The 20,415-nt window shown below is 38.5% G+C and overlaps 1 protein-coding gene across 1 annotated transcript in view; it reads left to right on the top strand.

Annotated features, from left to right (window-relative positions):
- Positions 1-7,600: 7,600 nt before the first annotated feature.
- Positions 7,601-20,415, top strand: part of LOC136879330 (transmembrane protein 72) — a 510,648-nt gene continuing 497,833 nt past the window's right edge. The window contains exon 1 of the mRNA XM_068228982.1: positions 7,601-7,657. Coding sequence (XP_068085083.1) covers positions 7,641-7,657 — 17 coding nt within the window. The 5' untranslated portion in view covers positions 7,601-7,640. The remainder of the gene's footprint in view (positions 7,658-20,415) is intronic.

Below are 20,415 nucleotides of genomic sequence, written 5' to 3'. Positions count from 1 at the left end.
TATTATTATTATTATTATTATATCACCATCCCTTTCTAAAATCTCCCAGTGAAACAGTTGGGCATTACTGCTGCATCTAACAGCATAAATCACAAGTTAAATGAGCCTTATATTTGCCTCATCAATATATATACGATGGTGATTTGCGTAAGAGTATCTCACATAATTTTGGTCCTAAAATTCCCTGACGAGTATTTTGTTTCTATTTCATTTTCATGTTTATTTCGTCGGCTTCACTTTAAATTCATATTCCAGAATGCATTCGCTATTGGCTCCCATTCACTGAGCTCGGCCTTTCGTCTCTCATCTGATTATTTCCACTATTATTCTCAGCTTATCCGCTGGCATCGAAATATCTCCTTTTTATATCATGTTGTCCTTTAGGGACTTTATTACAGATAATGCTCGTTATAACACTTCTTATTGGACCATCAAACATTCAACATCAATCCTGACGCATACTGACCGTCGCTTGCACACTTAAGGAAAAGGCTCTTGTGTTTTATTGTAACATGCTTCCAATTGATTTCTCTGGCTTTACACTGATGCTACTCCCATGAATATATACTAATTCCTCCTTGCTAAACACATCAACATGATTCCTGCACATTGATCACTTCACTTATCATTAAATTATTATTATTGTTGTTATTCGCACAAACATTTAGTTATTAGCATCGTACTGCACCTGTTCCGGGCTCGGTAGGGATTACTTAGACACCTTAGTATCACATATAAATATCTGAATGGAAATCTTCTGGGTGAGGAACTTCGGAAACCAATCCCGGGCGTCGAAGTCTCATCTTCCCTACTTTCACTGTCACAACGGCTAAGCTCAAGAGCATGCGGCTCAATGGAGAGTTCTGAACAAAATGAGCACTTAATTTACAAACATTGAAACTAGGGTGTTCTATAATATGAAAGGGATACACTCTACTACTGAAATGAGAAGATGTTTGTTATCAATTCAAAAACATTAATAAAACTGATAGAGCCACAAGAAATCAAAATACAGGAGAAAATGCCATATTATCAAACACAAGGAAATCAGGTATATGGAGAATGCCTTTATGTAAATACTAGTCTCTCTTATTTCTTAATATCATTTTGTATTCTCAAATCAGCTTGTAAACACGCATCTATGATTATCACACGCCACACTAAATAAGGGTTTAACCCTTTACTTATTATCGGAACACGATGTTAACCGTTATATGGATGCATGAACCATACACATAATTATACACATATAGAGGGCATTTCTCGTGAAGCAAACACTATATTTTATAGACATCATGCTTTTGAGGTATTGTATAAGACACAGTTGCGCTCACTTCCTTAACTATGAAAGTCATGTCACCGTTTATCGCGCATAAGGTTTACTTGATTTCATTAATTGTATATTATATTATCGCATGTACGTGCATCTCTGAGGTTACGATCTTATCCTACTATATTACAAGGCGGACCCATACAGCGTTGGTATCCAGTAAATCACCATAAAAATCATTGAACAATAAGAATACATGCATATACATACACGAAGAATGAGCAATCACCTGTAAACACATCGACATACAATACATTTCACACACTTATGTGCATTTTGAAACTGTGACCCCTTCAGGTCTTCTGGTGTTGATCCAGGTTTGTCAAAACCAACCGGTATCGAAACCGTGTTCGTTGGGCTTTGAAGTGTGAGGCTGAAAAATCCTATTCCGACTTCATTTGAATATAAAATGGGGTGGATCACTTCATCTATCGAATCATAGAATCTACAGCGCTGATGGTAATATATTATTTACATGTGAATACTCAATGCAGTGTCAAAGTGAGGAGGATTTTATGTGAATATTACAAGCACTGACAGACGAACAAACTCACTGCAGGGGCTTGGCATTCCGTCGCGTTAAGGGCCATATATATTTCACTAAGCGGTAGCCTGTATCCGCCAGCTTGGAGAATTACTTTCACTTTCGTTCCCCAAACGTACCTACGGAATTATATTCTCAGTTCTCTCTCGCCTTTTTCCCATCCCATAATTATTCATGACTACCAAATATTAATTCTCAATATTCCGGCCATATTCAGCCTTGTCTATCACATCGCTATGATTTTAATTATTCCTATTACCCTTTTACAGTCTGTCATCATAAACATTGTCACACATGCCGTCTCATCCCTCCTTTACACATTTGTATCTCAAGCCCACATTCTTTATGCATTATGAAGATCCTAATCAACAGGTAATTTAACTAATGCAACTTCAACCACCTAATTATATAAATCATCATTTGTACCCCGAGCCATTATCTTCTTCCAATGGTCTTCATCCTTAAGATTTAAGGGAAACAGCTAGACATATGCATTAAATTGTGAAGCATTGAAATAAATTGTATTTGAAATATTGTGAATACCCATATCCATTATGACGTCTGTCTAAATATTAATTCCGCCCTTAAAATGCTTCACACACAAATAAACACAATGGGGCCTTACAAACTAATTCATGCAAGAAAATCCCATGGAATAAGTTTGTAATTGTCCATAATCGCGGAACAGAAACCCAAATAAGCTCATACTAATAAAAAGCCTTACCCCCTTGAAACACGCATATAGCGTTCACCTACACTTTATAGATTTACATGTAAGAAAATGTTATATATACAAATCCTAAATTTCTTGGGGTCCTTATGATTTCCATGCAAAGAAAAATGGAGTGTACTCAACATTACTGCGTGCAGTCGTGATGTCAAACCGGGGGTAAACCTCCGGGTTTAAGCCTCCATCACTGAAGCTTCGTTAGCTCAGAGTCCTTGCTTCATCCTCTTCTGGGTCGCGTACACGATGTCTTGATCTGCGACCTTCGGTCGGAAGTTCTGGGCGGTCCCTGAAGGGATTATTGCAGGCACAAATGCGCACTCTGGTCGATTCCCCTCTGCAAATGCTGGCACAATGGCGCGTTCTGGTTGATTCAATCCTGGGTTCGATGACCACTCACATACATATGGGCAAAATGGGAAACTGGTTAATGAAGTACTGTGTATGTATCCTCCAATAACATAATATGGCTAGACCCACTCATGAACTCGAATGGACTATCCGAGTAGCGGTTAAATCCCTGGAGATCGCTACCCATTTCCCTTCTGTTGTCACACATCACAATTAATGATCTGCCGTTATTTTTATGTGAGCGTCACTTGATCAGTCAGACATCACTCTCCGGCTAACCTAGCACTTTTATTAGTTCTGTTAGCGTCTTCTACTACTGCACCTGCCTTAATTCCGGCCAATAATTATTAGTAGAATATAGTCAGCATCTCACTACGTCTGAGCGAGTATCAAAAATTTTGCCGTTCTTTAAATTTTATTATTGTCAGCCGCTACTGATTTTAACATTCTGCATCCCCTTAATATGTGAATATGGGAATTACAGGCACCTATCTTCTCAAACCACAATCATTATTTTATACAGTAAGTTCTGATTACGTTATACATGTATCGGTCTAACACGGAACAGACTTCCGTCTAGCAATTAGAAAAATGAATAACACACAATATTCCTCAGTAGCACTGAATCACAAAAAATGAGCACAATGGTTCACAATGACCGACGCAGTTTCACAACGAACGAGTAAAGACTGCGGTAGAATAAATCAGAACGGATACTGGGGCTAGTTTGGTGTTTCTTTTATAGCGAATCCGGCTTGCCGCCTGGAGAGAGGGCAGGCCCCGACCACAAGCGAAAAATCGCTCCGTTAGTAATGATCTATCATAGTCGTGTGAATAGTCATTTTGTAGCTCTTGAATTCCACTTTACACTGATCTAATGTCATGTAAATCGCATCGCTGAATCTCTAGTAATCTTACAAGATTTATCTTACAAATTTGCGCTCCAGTCAATACCAGCCGGGGGATCCCTCATTTCCGTCAGGCTACGGACGTTCAACATCTGGCTTCCATTAGGACATCTGTCTAAGGTGCGTCATTACCGATACGTTCCTTAAGTAGTACGTCTTCTGATATCATTAAATAGTATAAATTACGCTGATTCCAGTGAGACCTTACTCGTAAATTTCACAAGCTTGTATCAAAATGATTATTATTGTTATTATTATTTACCCGCGTGAATTGTGAGTTGGCACTCATGCATATACAGGGAAATCGCTGATAATCTCCAGTTATTGGGTTAAGACTCCGCCTTCTGACCTAGGTGTTCTCTGCGCTTGGCTTACTGTTTCCTTCTCACTGCGATTTCAAGATTCCGCTGCAATGAACTCTCCCTCTCTACGCGTATGTGGACATGCACGCTCCGAGCTAACGCAACGCCACTCGTATCCCGGACTGGGCAAAAAATGTTCATTACGACCAAATATGTCGCAGAATGACGCGGAAAACTGCATGTATTATTTGTAGGATCTCATGACATGCCTATTGGCATGGTAGTTAACGGTTACAGTACTGACTGTTACTAAAAAACAGTTCCGTTATAAACATCATTAGTACTTGACTATTACTTTGGTTCCAATACTGGCTTCACTAAGCTGCTGCCTCTCTCAAGATTTATTACTATTCTTCCTCTTCTTCTCTTCTTCTTATTATTATAATCTTGTGATATATTGGAATACTTTATCTTAAAGGACTGTTGAATAGCATTATTTCATACACCAAACATCACATTAAAGTTGTTCAATATTACGTCTGGACATAACGTGGGCCGCTACATTAGTTTCAAATTATTATTATTATTATTATTATTATTATTATTATTATTATTATTATTATTACGCGTGGGCCGGGCTGAGTGGCACAGACAGTTGAGACGCTGGCCTTCTGACCCCAACTTGACAGGTTCGAACCTGTCTCAGTCCGGTTCTATTTGAAGGTGCCACTAGATTTCGTGTCATTAGATTTACTGGCACGTAAAAGAACTCCTGCGGGACTAAATTCCGGCATCTAGGCGTCTCCGAAAACATGAAAGAATAGTTAAGTGGGACGTAAAGCAAATAACTTTAATACATCTTTTATTACGCGTGAATAGTAGAACTATATACACGTGATCATTGTGCCCCTACTCCTACATATCTAATATTGTCTACAATGTAAACTCTTACATACTCCTCTCGACAACTCAGGTTTTAATAATGGATCATAATTAGTTAAACTTCCGTCTAATTGCGAACAATGCATTCCTAACATGCACTTTCCAATTTATATTATTAGAAGATGTTATTACTGGCACACTTTGAATTTAAAAAAAGTATTGTAATTTCCTGTAACTTCAGTCACAGCTCCAAGATTATCTGACTATTCTGGTCCGCGGCTTTCAAAATATATATATTCGGATATTCTGATTGGCTCAGTAGTTTTCGATATTCTACTGTCTGGGCGATTCCAAGATGAATAAGGGATGTTGGGCATGCTTGTTTTGATCTAACTCCTGTTCCTTTGCCGACCGTCTATGGGACGTTCTCACGGTCGCTCCCTTGTAATACCTTTCACCTGCAGGTGCGCCGGATGTTGAATGCTGTCTTTTCAAAGATAATACTTTTATTATCAAAACAAAACGTGACCGTAGGAGACTTGGCTAGCTTATAACGAATTTTTACCGTAAGAGCTATAATGATAGCTATACATAGGAAATTATTTTTTATTGTTAAGGCCATCAGCCGTTAACATCGGTGACGTGAATATATTATTCAGTAATCATGGTAACGGACTAAATGTGATAGTGGTGGTTATAGACGTGACTGTTTTTCTTAACAGAAAAACTGCGTGGTCATTATCCCCACTTCATCAGGGAGATAATAAATAATAATGGCCTTCGGAGAGGCCTGCTCTAGATATTTCGAGTTGGCGCCCTATAAGTGACCTGCGCATACATCAGGATAGGGCCTACCTAAGATAAAGTCTAATGTTGAAAACTGCACAAGAACCCAGTCCCCGAGCCGGAGGAATTAATCAATGAAAGTGAAAATCTACAACCCTTTCCAGAATTGTTGAACTCGAGACCTATTGGACCAATGTCCAGTATGCTAATCATGGAGTCGGACAGCATGAAAATGTCTATCCAAGTGGGAAGGAAAATGTGCAGGAAGACTTTGAAGGAAGGTTTCCTGAATGTGGCGGAGGGGAGTGGTTGTGGGTGTGTTGAGACCTTAGACATCGAATATCCAATATAGCCAGGTTGGAAGAAAACAAAATGTCGTGGCCTACAGTGTTTTACGCCCCTAAAACTTACCTACCAATAATAACATATAATGACCGACCATTGGCTTTAGTTGAAGTGCCCTCTGTCGGTGCATTACAAAATCTAATCCGTCAACGGACGATTGGTACACAATCGCTAGTCATGGCCATTTATTAAAAAATTGGGCCATTTTTACCTCACGCCTGACAGAATTATGGTTAAATCCTGGACACCATCATCCTGCTGCTTGTCGACATGTCTCATTGGTGATGTACCCCGAATGATCCTGTGGATCTGGCTGAGCTATGCCGTCGTAACTTCGAAATGCTTGTTACTTTATGTATCACAATTCGTGATTGCCAGTTGTCAGTAGACCTTTTATGAGGGATGCTGTTGGGATTTTACCGTCTAGGTAAGCTTTTACTGTATGTAAAAGTACTCGTTGATACGCTTTACGATCATAATAATGTTTCATATCAGGATAAGATTACATTTTAATATAAGCGTGGAATATTCTTGAACCTTTTTTGTCAGTTAATTGGAAATATTCAGAAATATTTTATCAGCTCTTAATTACGCTTGACAGATTTGTATCAAGCCCATATTGGTATCAATACTTCGAAATCTTTATCCCATATAATCCGATGTAATTTAAGCATAAGTGACTAAACTCATAGCATTTTTCAATGTGTAAAACTACTGCGGAGAAAATGCAGCCAGATTCCTGAAGTTTTACTGCTCCAGAAAAGGATGTTACGTATTGTAACAGAATGCCCTATGACTGCTCACTGGAGGTCTCTTTCTATTAAGCTCTATATCATTACTTCCGTGAAGATAGATATTTATAACACACTTCAGTGATATATATAGAAACCGATAAAATCAAACTCAGAAATATACAACAGAAGTAAGAAAACGACAAGGAGAGGGGTTCATACCCAGCACACAGGTAAATTGCAGTACAGATTACAGGTTTCACAGAAGTGAATTAAAAAAAGAAAATGTATTAAATCCTGTATATAATGGACGTGTTCTTATTAATTGATGTAACTGACAATGAAACTTTAGACCTTTGTCTAAACTATCACTTAAACCTCTCTTTGTTTCAACACAGATTATTGTTCTCCATAATATCACGTTCAACCCTTTTCCTCGTGATGACGTAACAGATCGATTGACTGACAAATGAACCCATTTTCGACCTCTTGTTTGCCGAATACGATATAGAAATGACTTTTGGAACAAATATTAATATTTTAAGGAATTAGCAATTATGTTGTCTTAATCTACCAGCATATCAGTATGTCTTTCACACTTATCCTGTACATTACATACATTTATTTCAGTCACCATTCATGTACTCACCACATTTATTTAATGTTCTTGTTTTTTTTCTTTGTCCTTAGTGCTGTGCGGTGTCGGTGTGGACATCACCTACCACCACCACGTCATGGGTATCTATGTCATGTAAGTACAGTATATTTTTCTGTCGAATGAAACACCATCTAGTTGTCTGGCGACTCATTTAGTATATGATTTCGGAGTCTATATCTCAAAACTTATTCAGTATAAATAATTTTTTTTGCTAGGGGCTTTACGTCGCACCGACACAGATAGGTCTTATGGCGACGATGGGATAGGAAAGGCCTAGGAGTTGGAAGGAATCTGCCGTGGCCTTAATTAAGGTACAGCCCCAGCATTTGCCTGGTGTGAAAATGGGAAACCACGGAAAACCATTTTCAGGGCTGCCGATAGTGGGATTCGAACCTACTATCTCCCGGATAATTATTTTAAAATGTATGTTTTACTGTCATTTAAGTTCTTCGCCTACGACGCGTATTATTTTCACGAAAGGTCTTGGGCTCTTCTGTGATCATGCAAATATTTTACTCATTTGTAAAGGGTAAAGACGGAAAACACAAAGAAGCCTATTATGAGCTCGAGAAAGACGTATGCTCACTCCTCAGTTCGCTAGTACACTCCTTCACTGACACTTCAGCTATCTGCAACTACCGATGGCGAATCTGTTCACGATGCAACCAGTGTTCAGCCTCGGCTCCAATTGTCAGTTAATGAACACATAGGTTGCCAGTTGTCACCTTACCGTATGACTGTTCAATAATAATGAACATGAAAATCCACAGCCTGTTTTCAGTCATTCGACCGGGTCAGGAATGGAATGAATGAAGACCCCATCTAGCGGCGAGGGTAGGAATTGTGCCGGCTACCGAAGCCTGTCGCACTCTTCTGGGGCAATGATTAATGAATGACAGATGAAATGAAATGATATTGGAGAGTGTTGCTGGAATGAAAGACGACAGGGAAAACCGGAGTACCCGAAGAAAAACCTGTCCCGCCTCCGTTTCGTCCGGCACAAATCTCACATGGAGTGACCGGGATTTGAACCACGGACCCCAGCGGTGAGAGGCCGGCGCGCTGCCGCCTGAGCCAGGGGGCTTGCACTGTTCAATAATAATAATAATAATAATAATAATAATAATAATAATAATAATAATAATAATAATAATAATAATTGTACCGGGCGGTACACCTCCACACCGCTAATTTAAAATGTGCGCCTGTTGAAACTCCTCTGCTGGAGGAAGTCTGAACTTTATGGACAGTATTAATTTTCAAGTTTCTCAGAAGATGTCTCTACCTGGAAATTTTGGAGTTTTTGAACTGTGTCATTTTCGACGTATTTTTGTTTTGCTTGTAGTAAGAAGTGTGAACCTTCTCTTCTAGAGGACACTACTGAAGATTAACAATAGTGCACCCTAGTGCGGAGTGAAAGAACTATTTTTTTGGAGAAGTTCTTATTTCAAAAGTTTGTTTCTTGTTAAATTTCTTTCTGTTATTGTTTAAGTTGGCTGTATACCCCTCTTTTTCCCCTTGTTTTAGATTTATCCAATCCCGAATTTCTTTTAGTAATTTCCGACCAATCCGATGTATCTTCCCCCAACTTGGATATGTTTCTGTACCCTAGCCAATAAAGTGATTGTGGGCGGGTGTTCTCTTCCCTAAGACGCCTAGAACCTTCCGCGAGAGTATTTAAACTGCTGATTTTTGGGTCTCCGGGCCACTTCTGTTCCATCTTTCAGTGTGTAAAGTACATAGCAGGGGGCGGGAAGCGCCTCTTTCTTCTCCAGCTGTTCAACACCAGGGCAGTTTAACTCTCGGAGCGGGTTCGAAGCGTTTCCACCATGTAACCTTTTCCTAAAATGTAACCAATCTTTTCATCTATTCTCTTTTAAAGCTGCATATTGGGATAGAGAGTGCTAACCCTCTCGAGCTCCCACTCACATTGTTTTGAGGTGAACTTATTTTCTCAACCTATTCTTCGTTAACGTAAAACAAATTGCTCTTTTCTAAAGTCACCTCTGTAGTATGGGATTAGCCCTTGCATTAGTGGCCTAGAGCCAGATTAGGTTTTAAAAAACAAGTGTATTAGGAGTGCAGATCGCCTCCTCTCAAATTGTTATTTTAGAGGTCATGTAATTGCCCCTTTTCATTTAATAGACCTCAGTAGGTTGGGTATTTTACCCCTGTGTCTATGTCCAGTGAGGACAACTCGAAGGTGGAGTTTGGTGTGGCCTTTGAGAGGCTTAAAGTTGAGAGCGTGTGGCTCTTTTGAAAATTGAGTGTTGTATGCCTCGTGGAGGCTTTTCAGTGTAATTTGGAGCAAGGACTCCTAGGCATGAATGGGGTTTTCTGCCCCTCTGTTGAAACTTGTGTTTGGGGTAAAACTGAGCTGATTGCCCAAGCATTGTGAAGTCAGGGCGCGAAGCCCAAATCCTGTAAATATTGTAACTACCCTTTGGACTTGCTACTTTGTACCTGCCATGCTTGTTATTTCTTTGTTTTTGAAAAGAAAATATAACCTTGTTAAATTTTACATTAACTTTGATTCCGTAGTTTGAGACCCGTTCACGCCCGCACCTTCTTTCACCTCTACCTACCACTAAAACACGGTAACAATAATAATAATAATAATAATAATAATAATAATAATAATAATAATAATAATAATAGTAATAATAATTCAGGTAAATGGGCATCATAAGTCACCAATAAGCACACTCCGTCCCATATTTTAAGAACCGCAATTATAATAATTATCATCATCATCATCATCATATTTGGCTGTGACAATATGAAAGTAACTGAGGCGTGAGCGATGCTAGTAACATCACTTCGTGTTCAGCCAGTCCCTGCAATTAAATATCTGAAAGTGTTACCCTCCGTTTTGTTTGGTGTATTGATTTCAGTGGGCTTGATAGATAATAATTGAGCATTCACATTATATCTCGAGTCGTGTACATAAACTGACAATCCGTTGTTGGGCCTCACCTAGTGCGCACTGAAAACGATTCAAATTAGTCGGACCTAGCGAGTTGGCCGTGCAGTTAAGGTCGCGCGGCTGTGAGTTTGCATTCGAGAGATGGTGGGTTGAAATTCCACCGTCGACAGCCCTGACTACAGTCTTCCGTGGTTTCCCATTTTCATACCAGACAAATGATGGGGCTGTACCATAATTAAGGCCACGGCCCTTCTTCCCAATCAGCTTTCCTATACTTACGTTTCTGCTGTGTCATTTCTGCTACACGGAACTTTGTTCCTATTTCCTGGTAATGGATCAACATTCTGCCGCATGCAGCAGTGCAGGCTCACCATGGTGTTGTAAATTTGATATTTGAGTTAGACAGGCATTTTAGTCTCACAGAGAACATCTGTAGCTTGTCGCCACCTCATCCAACTGGCACTGACAGTCCGTTGAGCGTCCGTTCCGGTGCTATAGTCCATTGTATGGTGCCAATACAAATTTCCTTGTGAGATGAAAATTGAAAAGGTAAAAATTTTGACGGTTAGTATCCCACTCCCTTTAATAAGAATTAGCACTAAACAACAAGAACAACAACAACAACACTTGTGACCAGATACGCCTTGAATTCCAACGAAACAGGATCCTTTGCTGTGTCTATTGATTGCCATGGAAGGAGCAGATACAGCCAAGCCTGTTGGTAACGGTTTGATGTCGTACTTGGAACTAATAGAGCTGACAAATCCGTTGTTATCGCGCTTATCTTCCTGTGGTATGGCCCGTAGCGGAACGAGCACGCGAGATAATGTCCGGTACGGTTCCCGTAACAACGTGTGTTTACGACCCAGCGCCATCTCTGCTGCAATTCGTCAGTAACGACCTGCAGATAAGGAAGCGTCAAATCACAACTCTGTTGACCTCCCGCTGTCAGAACAAGGTCTTGCTGCAATTATAGCTATAAGCCTGTGAAGCTCACGAGGAAAGGAGGAATAATGTAACAGAATATAAAACCATTACAAAATAATTTTTCCTATAGCCGCTGATTGTGGCTGGCCAAGTGCCGTGGTGCAGTTGAATAGATGCTCACCTCTAGTAATTAATGTAACCCCCCCCCCCCTTACAGCTGGTCACATAAATCTTAGTACATATAAAACAAGGTAGCAATCAAAGTAACAAACTTGAAGGAACATATGCCAGCCGATAAGACACCGATAAAAACATTTCAAGTTTCAAAAACATACACATGTCTAGAAGCAATGATAAGCAGGATTACCAACATGACAACTACGTGACATTGTAGGGAAAAAGACGTGAGAGCGTTTACCCTTCAGTTTACATTTACTAACAATAAAAGAAATTTTAACATGGTAGAATAACAGCAATTAAAAAGGTAACATGATCAATAAAGAAACAAGATGAATCGAACCACGAGGTTCATGTCGATGGTTATTCAGAAAACCAAAATTGTAATAAAATATTATGATTACATTTAAGAAGGTGAGCATAACTTCGGTAATGAAATTCACAAAGAAAATTTAACAGGGAATAAAAAATTTACAATAATCTTACAAGGCAAATAGGAAATGAGCTTACAGATTATTACATATAGTTTATAAAGAAAATGAAGGAATTTAAAATTTAATGCAGAGGCCTTTAGAGTTGCTGTCCTCAAGTAATATGCATCAGTGAGATACACATAGCTCAACAGGCGTACACTAAATTGATACGGGACTACGGGAGGCAAGCGCGGAAGGAAAATTAAATTTTACGTTACACAATTAAATAGGTTAATAAAAGGGAATTGCCTCCAAAACAAAGGATATGCCTAGCTGACGAGCTAAGGCATTACAAAACAAAAATGGCGAACACCAGGGTCTATGGTAAACTCCGAAACAAATAAATTTACATATTAATTTAACATTCAAGAAGACTGGAACCGCTGACCGGACCACCCTCAAGGTGCGTCCGACCGTGAAGACGTACGAAAACCAAAGACGCGGACAAGAGCCCTGCTCTTAACGAGGAGCCAAAGGCCGTAAATTGAGAAACACGCAAACAGCCAATCAGGGAAGCTTAGTACAATTAGACCCGAAATTTTCACCAATGATAAAGTTCGTTATTCCGACCAATTAAACTGAATTTCCATATATGGGCATATAGACAACACATTCTAGAGGTTTCGATTGCAAAACGCAGCGATTTCGTGATCGAAGCCTCCACGTGGCAAATACAGGGTGATACAAAATTTTGTTTTCCAGATTGCAAGTTACAGTAAGCACAACTACAGGAGATCTCCAATACCATGTCTTTCTTCCAACACTCGTAATGCTTAAATATAATTAACTGTCTTTCTTGTGATTCCTGAAAATTCTTATTAATGTTTTTACATAAATTCACAACAAAAAATATTGAATTGACTTCTACGAAAATGTCTAAGTTCTTGCAATGGCGATTTTAAAATTTTTACATACATTCACAAGAGAAACACAAGTATTTCCTTTATTTCTTCGAAAATGTCTTAGTTTTTGCAATGGCGACTTTACAGAATTTAGCATCACATCCACGTTATGAACTTCTCACCACCGGCTACAGTTAGGTTCACTGGATCAAATTTCCAAAAACACAGTTGATATTTAAGAAACGAGCAAGGTTATTATTGTATTTTTTACTATGTCAAATTTAATATCCCTAAGTTCTTCTGAATAATGTTGAAATTTGAATCTAACATAACTGTCATACTGTAGTTACTTACGGTGCAACTAATGTCAAAATCCACACTTGTAGCTTTTCGGCCAAGCAACCGAATGTTCGAAGCATCCTAGAGATATGAGCTACGATTTTAGGTAAATCTTTATTATGTAAAAGTTTGTTTGCGTATGTTTGTGATCGCAAAAATCTAAAAGTAGTCGGTTGATTGACTAGAAATTTTGATACAACTTTGTATTCTAATACGCGCGTATTTAGGCTGTCTTTCCGAACGAAATTGGATAGGTAGCTGTATGATAAATACGTCCTGTGCTCACAAAACTCTAAAAATATACGAACGTCGTCTGTGTTTCCTCCAGCCATAGTACGAGATTTATGAATCGAGAAGCAGAAGGAGAAGAAGAAGACAATGGTCTCAAAAACGCCGAGAATATTAGATCAACAGCGAAGACGTATGCAGTTAAAATATCTGAATGATCGAGCGTCATATCATCGAACTGCTTTTCCATACGAACCAGATATTCAGTAAAAAATTCCATGCAAAGTCGTTCATTCGGAAAAATGGATAAAGTTTGTCCGCACTGCACAGCGATAAAATTTAAAACAGAAACCCCGGGTATGTGCTGCACGAACGGAAAGGAGAAGCTACCTGAACTTTAGCAGCCAAAGTACCACTGAAAAGTTTGTTAAATGGAATTAATAATGATTCAAAACGTTTCCTTAAAAACATAGCAAATAATAATTCCTGTCTTGAGATGACTTCATTCGGTGCTAACGTTATAGTGGAGCAATTACGCCGGCATTTAAAATAACCATACACTTCTCCAAATCTCTTTCATCGGAGATGAAAATCATTGAGACACTGCGAAACGTAGTCGGGTGTAGCAGTTAAATTATAATAAAGTATGAGTATATATTCTTCATTATTTTATTCCTAAAACTAGCAAGATACCCGTGCTTCGCTACGGTATTATACTGAAATTTATAATTGAATGCTTATTGTTTTAGATATATAATCCGCCGAAATTCGCGATCTGACTCGTTTTCTGCGAGAATCCACCAAAATTCCCGATCTGACTGGTTTTCTATTATTTTACAGCACGTTTCCTCCCATTTTTAAATCTTCCTTTCCAGCAATCGTTTTCGTACTTCCCGGGTTAGGCTCAGGTATTCCTCCCGGTCAGTTGGGCCCGTAAATCTTTGCCATCTTTTCATATAATCATTTTTAATATGGATAAAATCCTTCAGGAGATCCGGCGTGGTGTCATATTGAGTGCCTTGGCGGCACTGAACCCGCGGCCGGACTGCATTCTTAGTCATTACCCGTCCAGGAGCCGTTTCCAGCGCGGTCCGCACATTTGACGACGGTCCGGATTATTATTATTATTATTATTATTATTATTATTATTATTACTATTATGTGTTGCTGGAATGGCTGATGACAGGAAAAACCTGAGTATCCGGAGAAAAACCTGTCCCGCCACCGTTTTGTCCAGCACGAATGTCACATGGAGTGACCGGGATTTGAACCACGGAACCCAGCTGTGAGAGGCCGGCGCGCTGCCACCTGAGCAACGGAGGGTCCTTATAAGTACATTAATAACAGCTAAAATCAATTGGTCTCACCTCCTTCTACACCCCACCGCCGTTAAGTTTATTTACCGCCACCCCCCCCCCCCCCCCAAATTAAAAGAATGCTTGTTTCTTTATGTTTAAGGGAGATTCCAAACACCAATGTTCACGTCTATTACCTTCAGTTTTGAGATATAAGTATCCCAATAAAAATAATTTACTTTCTGCACTTCATATCACAATACTCCCCCCCCCCCCCAAGTGAATTTTCCCGCAAAAATACTTGTTTCTTTAATAGTAAAGGATCTTCTTAAATACCAATTATCACCACTCTAACCTCTTCAGTTTTTGATTTATGTGTCCTCATGAAAGGAATTCAACTCCTTTACACTCCCGCCTTCCAAGATGGTTTCCCCACCAAAACGCGCTTTTCTTTGTTCTTAATGGAGATCCAAATACGAATTTTCACGTCTGTAACAACTTTAGTTTTTATTAGATGTATGTATTCTCATACAATTAAGCCAATTAATTTTTCAATTCTTCCCCCCCCCCCCCCCACCGCCCCTTCATTGGATTTTCCGAGAATACGTGTATCTTTACTTTTAAAGCAGATTGCAAATATCAAATTTCACGTCTGTAACGTCTTCATTTTTGTGATATCAGTAGCCTAATTAAAAGAATTCAACACCATTTTCAGTCACTTTTACCACCCCCCTCCACCCAAGTGGTATTTCCGAAAACTAAAAACACACGTTTCTTTATGTTTAATAGAGATAAAAAATACCTTCACTTCTGTAACATGTTAAGTTTTTTTAGATATACTGTAAAAATTCTCATTTTAAAATCTCACCCCTTTTGAGTTCCCCTTACGTGGAGTTTCCATAAACAAATCACCCATGTTTATTTACATTTACAGGAGATTCCAAACACCCACTTTTTACGTCTGCAACATTTTACGTTTCCAAGATATTCTGTAGATATAGTCTTTCAAAAATTTCACCCCAATTTGTCACTCCTGTTTAACCGCCATTAATTGGATTTCCCAAAAACTAAGAATTACGTGTTTCTTTATTTTTAAAGGAGATCCCATATACACATTTTCAGTTCTGTAATATCTTTCGTTTCTGAGATATATGTATCCCCATTAAAGGCATTCAACCCATTTTTCACCCCTTTTAAACCCCTCCTATTAGGATTTACAGGAAATAAAAAAATACGTGTTCCTTTATTTTTAGAGGAGATTCTAACTACCAATTTTTACATCTGTAAATTTTAAAGTTTTAAGATGTAGACGCACTCATTTTAAAAAATTCACCCCCCCTTTTCACCCCCCAATATTTGGATTGTCCAAAAACGAAAAAAATACGTGTTTCTTTACTTTTAAAGTAGATCCAAAATACCAATTTTCAGGTCTGTAATATCTTCAGGTTCTGAAATATAAGTAGCCTCATTAAAGGCATTCAACCCATTTTTCACCCTTTTACACCCTTCCTATGGGGATTTTCCGAAAACAAAAGAATACGTCTTTCTTTATTTTTAAAGGAGATTCTAATTACCAATTTTTACATCTATAAACTTTAAAAGTTTTGAGATATAGATACACTCATTTAAAAAAATCACCCCCTTTTCACCCCCCCCCATAATTGGATTTTCCACAAACAAAAAAATACGTGTGTCTTTATTTTTAAAGAAGATCCCAGACACCAATTTTCAGGTCTGTAATATCTTCAGGTTCTGAAATATAAGTAGCCTCATTAAAGGCATTCAACCAATTTTTCACTCCTTTTCACGATTCCTATTGTGATTTTCCGAAAACAAAAAAATGCGTGTTTCTTTATTTTTAATGAAGATTCTAAATACCAATTTTTACATCTATAACCTTTAAAAGTTTTGAGATATAGATACACTCGTTTTAAAATATTACCCCCCTTTCCCCCCCCTTAATTGGGTTTTCCAGAAACCAAAAAATAGGTGCTACTTTATTTTTAAAGGAGATCCCAAACACCAATTTTCAGGTCTGTAATATCTTCAGTTTCTGAGATATAAGTATCCTCATTAAAGGCATTCAACCCATTTTCACCCCTTTTCACTCCTCCTATTGCGATTTTCCGAAAACAAAAAAATACGTGTTTCTTTATTTTTAATGAAGATTCTAAATACCAATTTTTACATCAGCAAACTTTAAAAGTTTCGAGATATAGATTCACTCGTTTTAAACATTCACCCCCTTTTCACCCTGCCATTAATTGGATTTTCCAAAAACAAAAAAATACGTGTTTCTTTATTTTTAAAAGAGATCAAAAGTACCAATTTTGAGGTCTGTAATATCTTCGGTTTCTGATATATAAGTACCGGTATCCTGATTAAAGGCATTCAACCCATTTTCCCCCATTTTCACCCTTTTTCACCCCTCCTATTGGGATTTTCTGAAAAAGAAAAAATACGTGTTTCCTTATTTTTAAAGAAGATTCTAAATACCAATTTTTACATCTATAAACTTTTAAAGTTTTGAGATATAGATACACTCATTTTAAAATTTCACCCCCCTTTTCACCCCCCCTACCGTAGGAATATCCAAAAATCCTCTCTTAGCGAGCACCTACATCATAATGTGAATATGTCCCCAAAATTTCATTTCTTTATGTCCAGTAGTTTTGGCTCGGCGATGATGAATCAGTCAGTCAGTCAGGACAAGCTATTTTATATATATAGAAGATTTACAATCTTTTTCTTAATCATCGTTATCCGGTCGATTAGATTAGCAGTTTTCCTTTTTTCTGCTACTACAAGCGCTAATGTGAGTCAATGCAGAGTTTCACTTAAGGCCTTATAACTACATTCGGTGTGGACGTTTTTCAAAAGTAAAAATCTCCTGAGGATATTGAACCAAGGAACACATTGCAGAAAGAGTTATTTAAACAAGTTAATTTGGCTAGGATTTGAATTACAAAGAAAACGAGTAAAAAAAGGAGTGATTTAGGCCGTTTCTCCGGAACTGAATTTATACCGGAAGTGATTTTTCGAAATTTGATTTTTAGTTGATAGATCTATCCAAGAGTCAAAATGTGAAACCTGTACGGGCCCTTTAGCTCTTCAGCTTTCGGCAGAATTGAAGAAATTGCTTATGTTTATGGTAGTATGGGGACCCCCACTTTGTCTGCTAAGATATATTTTCAACATTAAAACATACCATCGTTGCGCCTCTAGATACCACTACGTGAAATATTTCAGTTTAGGACTTTGGCCGGTAAGGTTCTGTCAAGAAATTCTCGCTCTTCATATTATGTGTGTTGCGGGTCGGCATTTTTCCAAAACTATTTATCACTTAGCGGTTTTCGCTGGCGCAACGACGATATCATAACGTCGTTGCTCCTCGAGAGACCGTCCTGTGACAATGTTGAGGGGAGGAATACTGACCCGCAGCACATGTACCACTCAGAAGGAATATTCGTTGATATAGTTCATGCAGTACTGAACCTTAGATGACAGAACCTTTCTGGTCGTAGTTTTACGCTGAAATATGATCACATAGTGGTTTTTCTGGGTGCAGCGACGATAAGTTTTTCCAGTGCATGTAAAAGTGTTACTTATATACATACCAGATAGCCAGTGTCATGTCTGGGAGTTAAGTCAATTTTCCCGTAATAGTGGTTTCGAAGGTTGTCCGACTCATACGCTGAATGGTCAGCGTTGAGGCCTTTGGTTCAGACGGTCCCGGGTTCGATTCCCGGCCGGTTCGGGAAATTTAATCTCGCTTGATTAATTCTTCTGGCTCGGGGACCGAGTATTCCTGTTTGTTTATATTCAGACAACACACTACACCACCAACCAACACAGAAACATGCAATACCGGTAGTGATTACATCCTTCAACATAAGGTTGGCGTCAGCATCCGGCCGTAAAACAGGGCCAAGTCCTCATGTGCGACACAGTTCGCACCCGCGACCCCACAGGTGTGGGAAGAGCAGTAGTAGTAGTAGAAGAAGAAGAAGTGGTTTCGAAGGTTCATGGCGACGAAAGTATGGAAAAGGGCTACAATTGGGAAAGTAACGGCCGTAGCCTAAATTAAGCATTTTCCAGATGTAAAAATGGGAAACCTCGGAAAGCTATCTGCAAGGCTGCCGACGGTGGGATTGAAACCCACCATATCCCAAAACGAGTAGCCAACTCGCTCAGCAGGTCAAGTTGACTGTTTGTATGCTGGGTCTTGAACTGAGCATCATGATGTACCAAGCGAGTTGGCCATGCGGTTCGAGTCGCCTTGTTGTGAGCTTGCATTCGGGAGATGGTGAAGTTGATTCACACCGTCGGCAGCCCTGAAGATTAATTCTCTGTGTTTTCCATTTTCACACCAGACAAATTATAAAGATGTAGCTTAATTAAGGCCACGGCCGCTACCTTCCCACTCCTAAACCTTTCCTACCGTTCCGTCACCGAAAACATTCCATGTGATAGCACGACGTTAATCCACCAAAAAAAATTTTAAAATGCTTCAAAATGCAGTGAAATAATAGTAGATTTTTATGATACCTCTTCAACTCTTTGTTACATTGTTCTTAATAAATGTTAAGTAACTATTGTTATTAATTTAACACTTCGGTTATAAGTACCCTCTTTCACGAACACATTTCCAGCATTGTTTACGAAACAATTTGTTAAAGACAAATTAACACATTTCCGTGAAATTTCTGAACGCTTTTGGCAGTGCGTCTTTTGTTTCTTAAATAAAGTGCTCCTTGCAGTATGTTTAAATAGTATTTTATCACACATGGTTGACATTATTAAAGGTTATGGTTAGCGGAGACCGCTAAGACATAAACATATCAAGCAAAAGGCAACAAAAGCGTCCTTATGATGTATGCGAGACAAATATTGTTATAGATTTAATTTGAAAGTATGCGAATGTGCTTGAAAAATGAATTAGGCCATCTTCAGCTGTCTAGAAATAACTTTAACATAAAATTAATGTATTGAAAGTTGATTTTTTTCAAGTTGCTTTATATCGCACCGACACAGATATGTCTTATGTCGCGATAATAACTGGGAGTGCTAGGAGTGGGAAGGAAGCGACCGTGACCTTAATTAAGGTACAGCCCCAGCATTTGCCTGGTTTGAAAATAGGAAACCACGGAAAACCATCATCACGGCTGCCGACAATGGGGTTCGAACCCACTATCTTCCAAATGCTGGATACTGGTCGAACTTAATCGAATGCAGCTATTTTTACGAGAAACAAATTTTAAGAAACAGAAGAAACTTTTAGTAACATCATCATTATAATTTATAACGTATAACTGTTCAGTGTCGGACTCGTATTAACTTCATCTTACTACATCAAGCGACTCTTTCATCTACTGATGTTTCAGCATACACCTGTTCTAATTTAAAAGTATATCATATGAATGTAAATTTTACTCATGTTTCGCAACTTTCAATACATTAATTTTAAGGTTAAGTTATTTCTAGACAGCTGAAGATGGCCTAATATGGCCAAAACATTTACCGCTGTTCTACTTTGGTGTTTTTATAACTTATAGATATTGACTAGATGGAACCAGTATACTAGTATTTAACTTATATAACACTAGCAAGATACCCGTGCTTCGCTACGGTATTATACTGAAAT

The sequence above is a fragment of the Anabrus simplex genome, chromosome 8 (assembly GCF_040414725.1).
Source record: "Anabrus simplex isolate iqAnaSimp1 chromosome 8, ASM4041472v1, whole genome shotgun sequence".
Taxonomy (NCBI): domain Eukaryota; kingdom Metazoa; phylum Arthropoda; class Insecta; order Orthoptera; family Tettigoniidae; genus Anabrus; species Anabrus simplex.
Note: the sequence above shows the minus strand (reverse complement) of the source record. Positions and strands in the feature narration are given on the sequence as shown.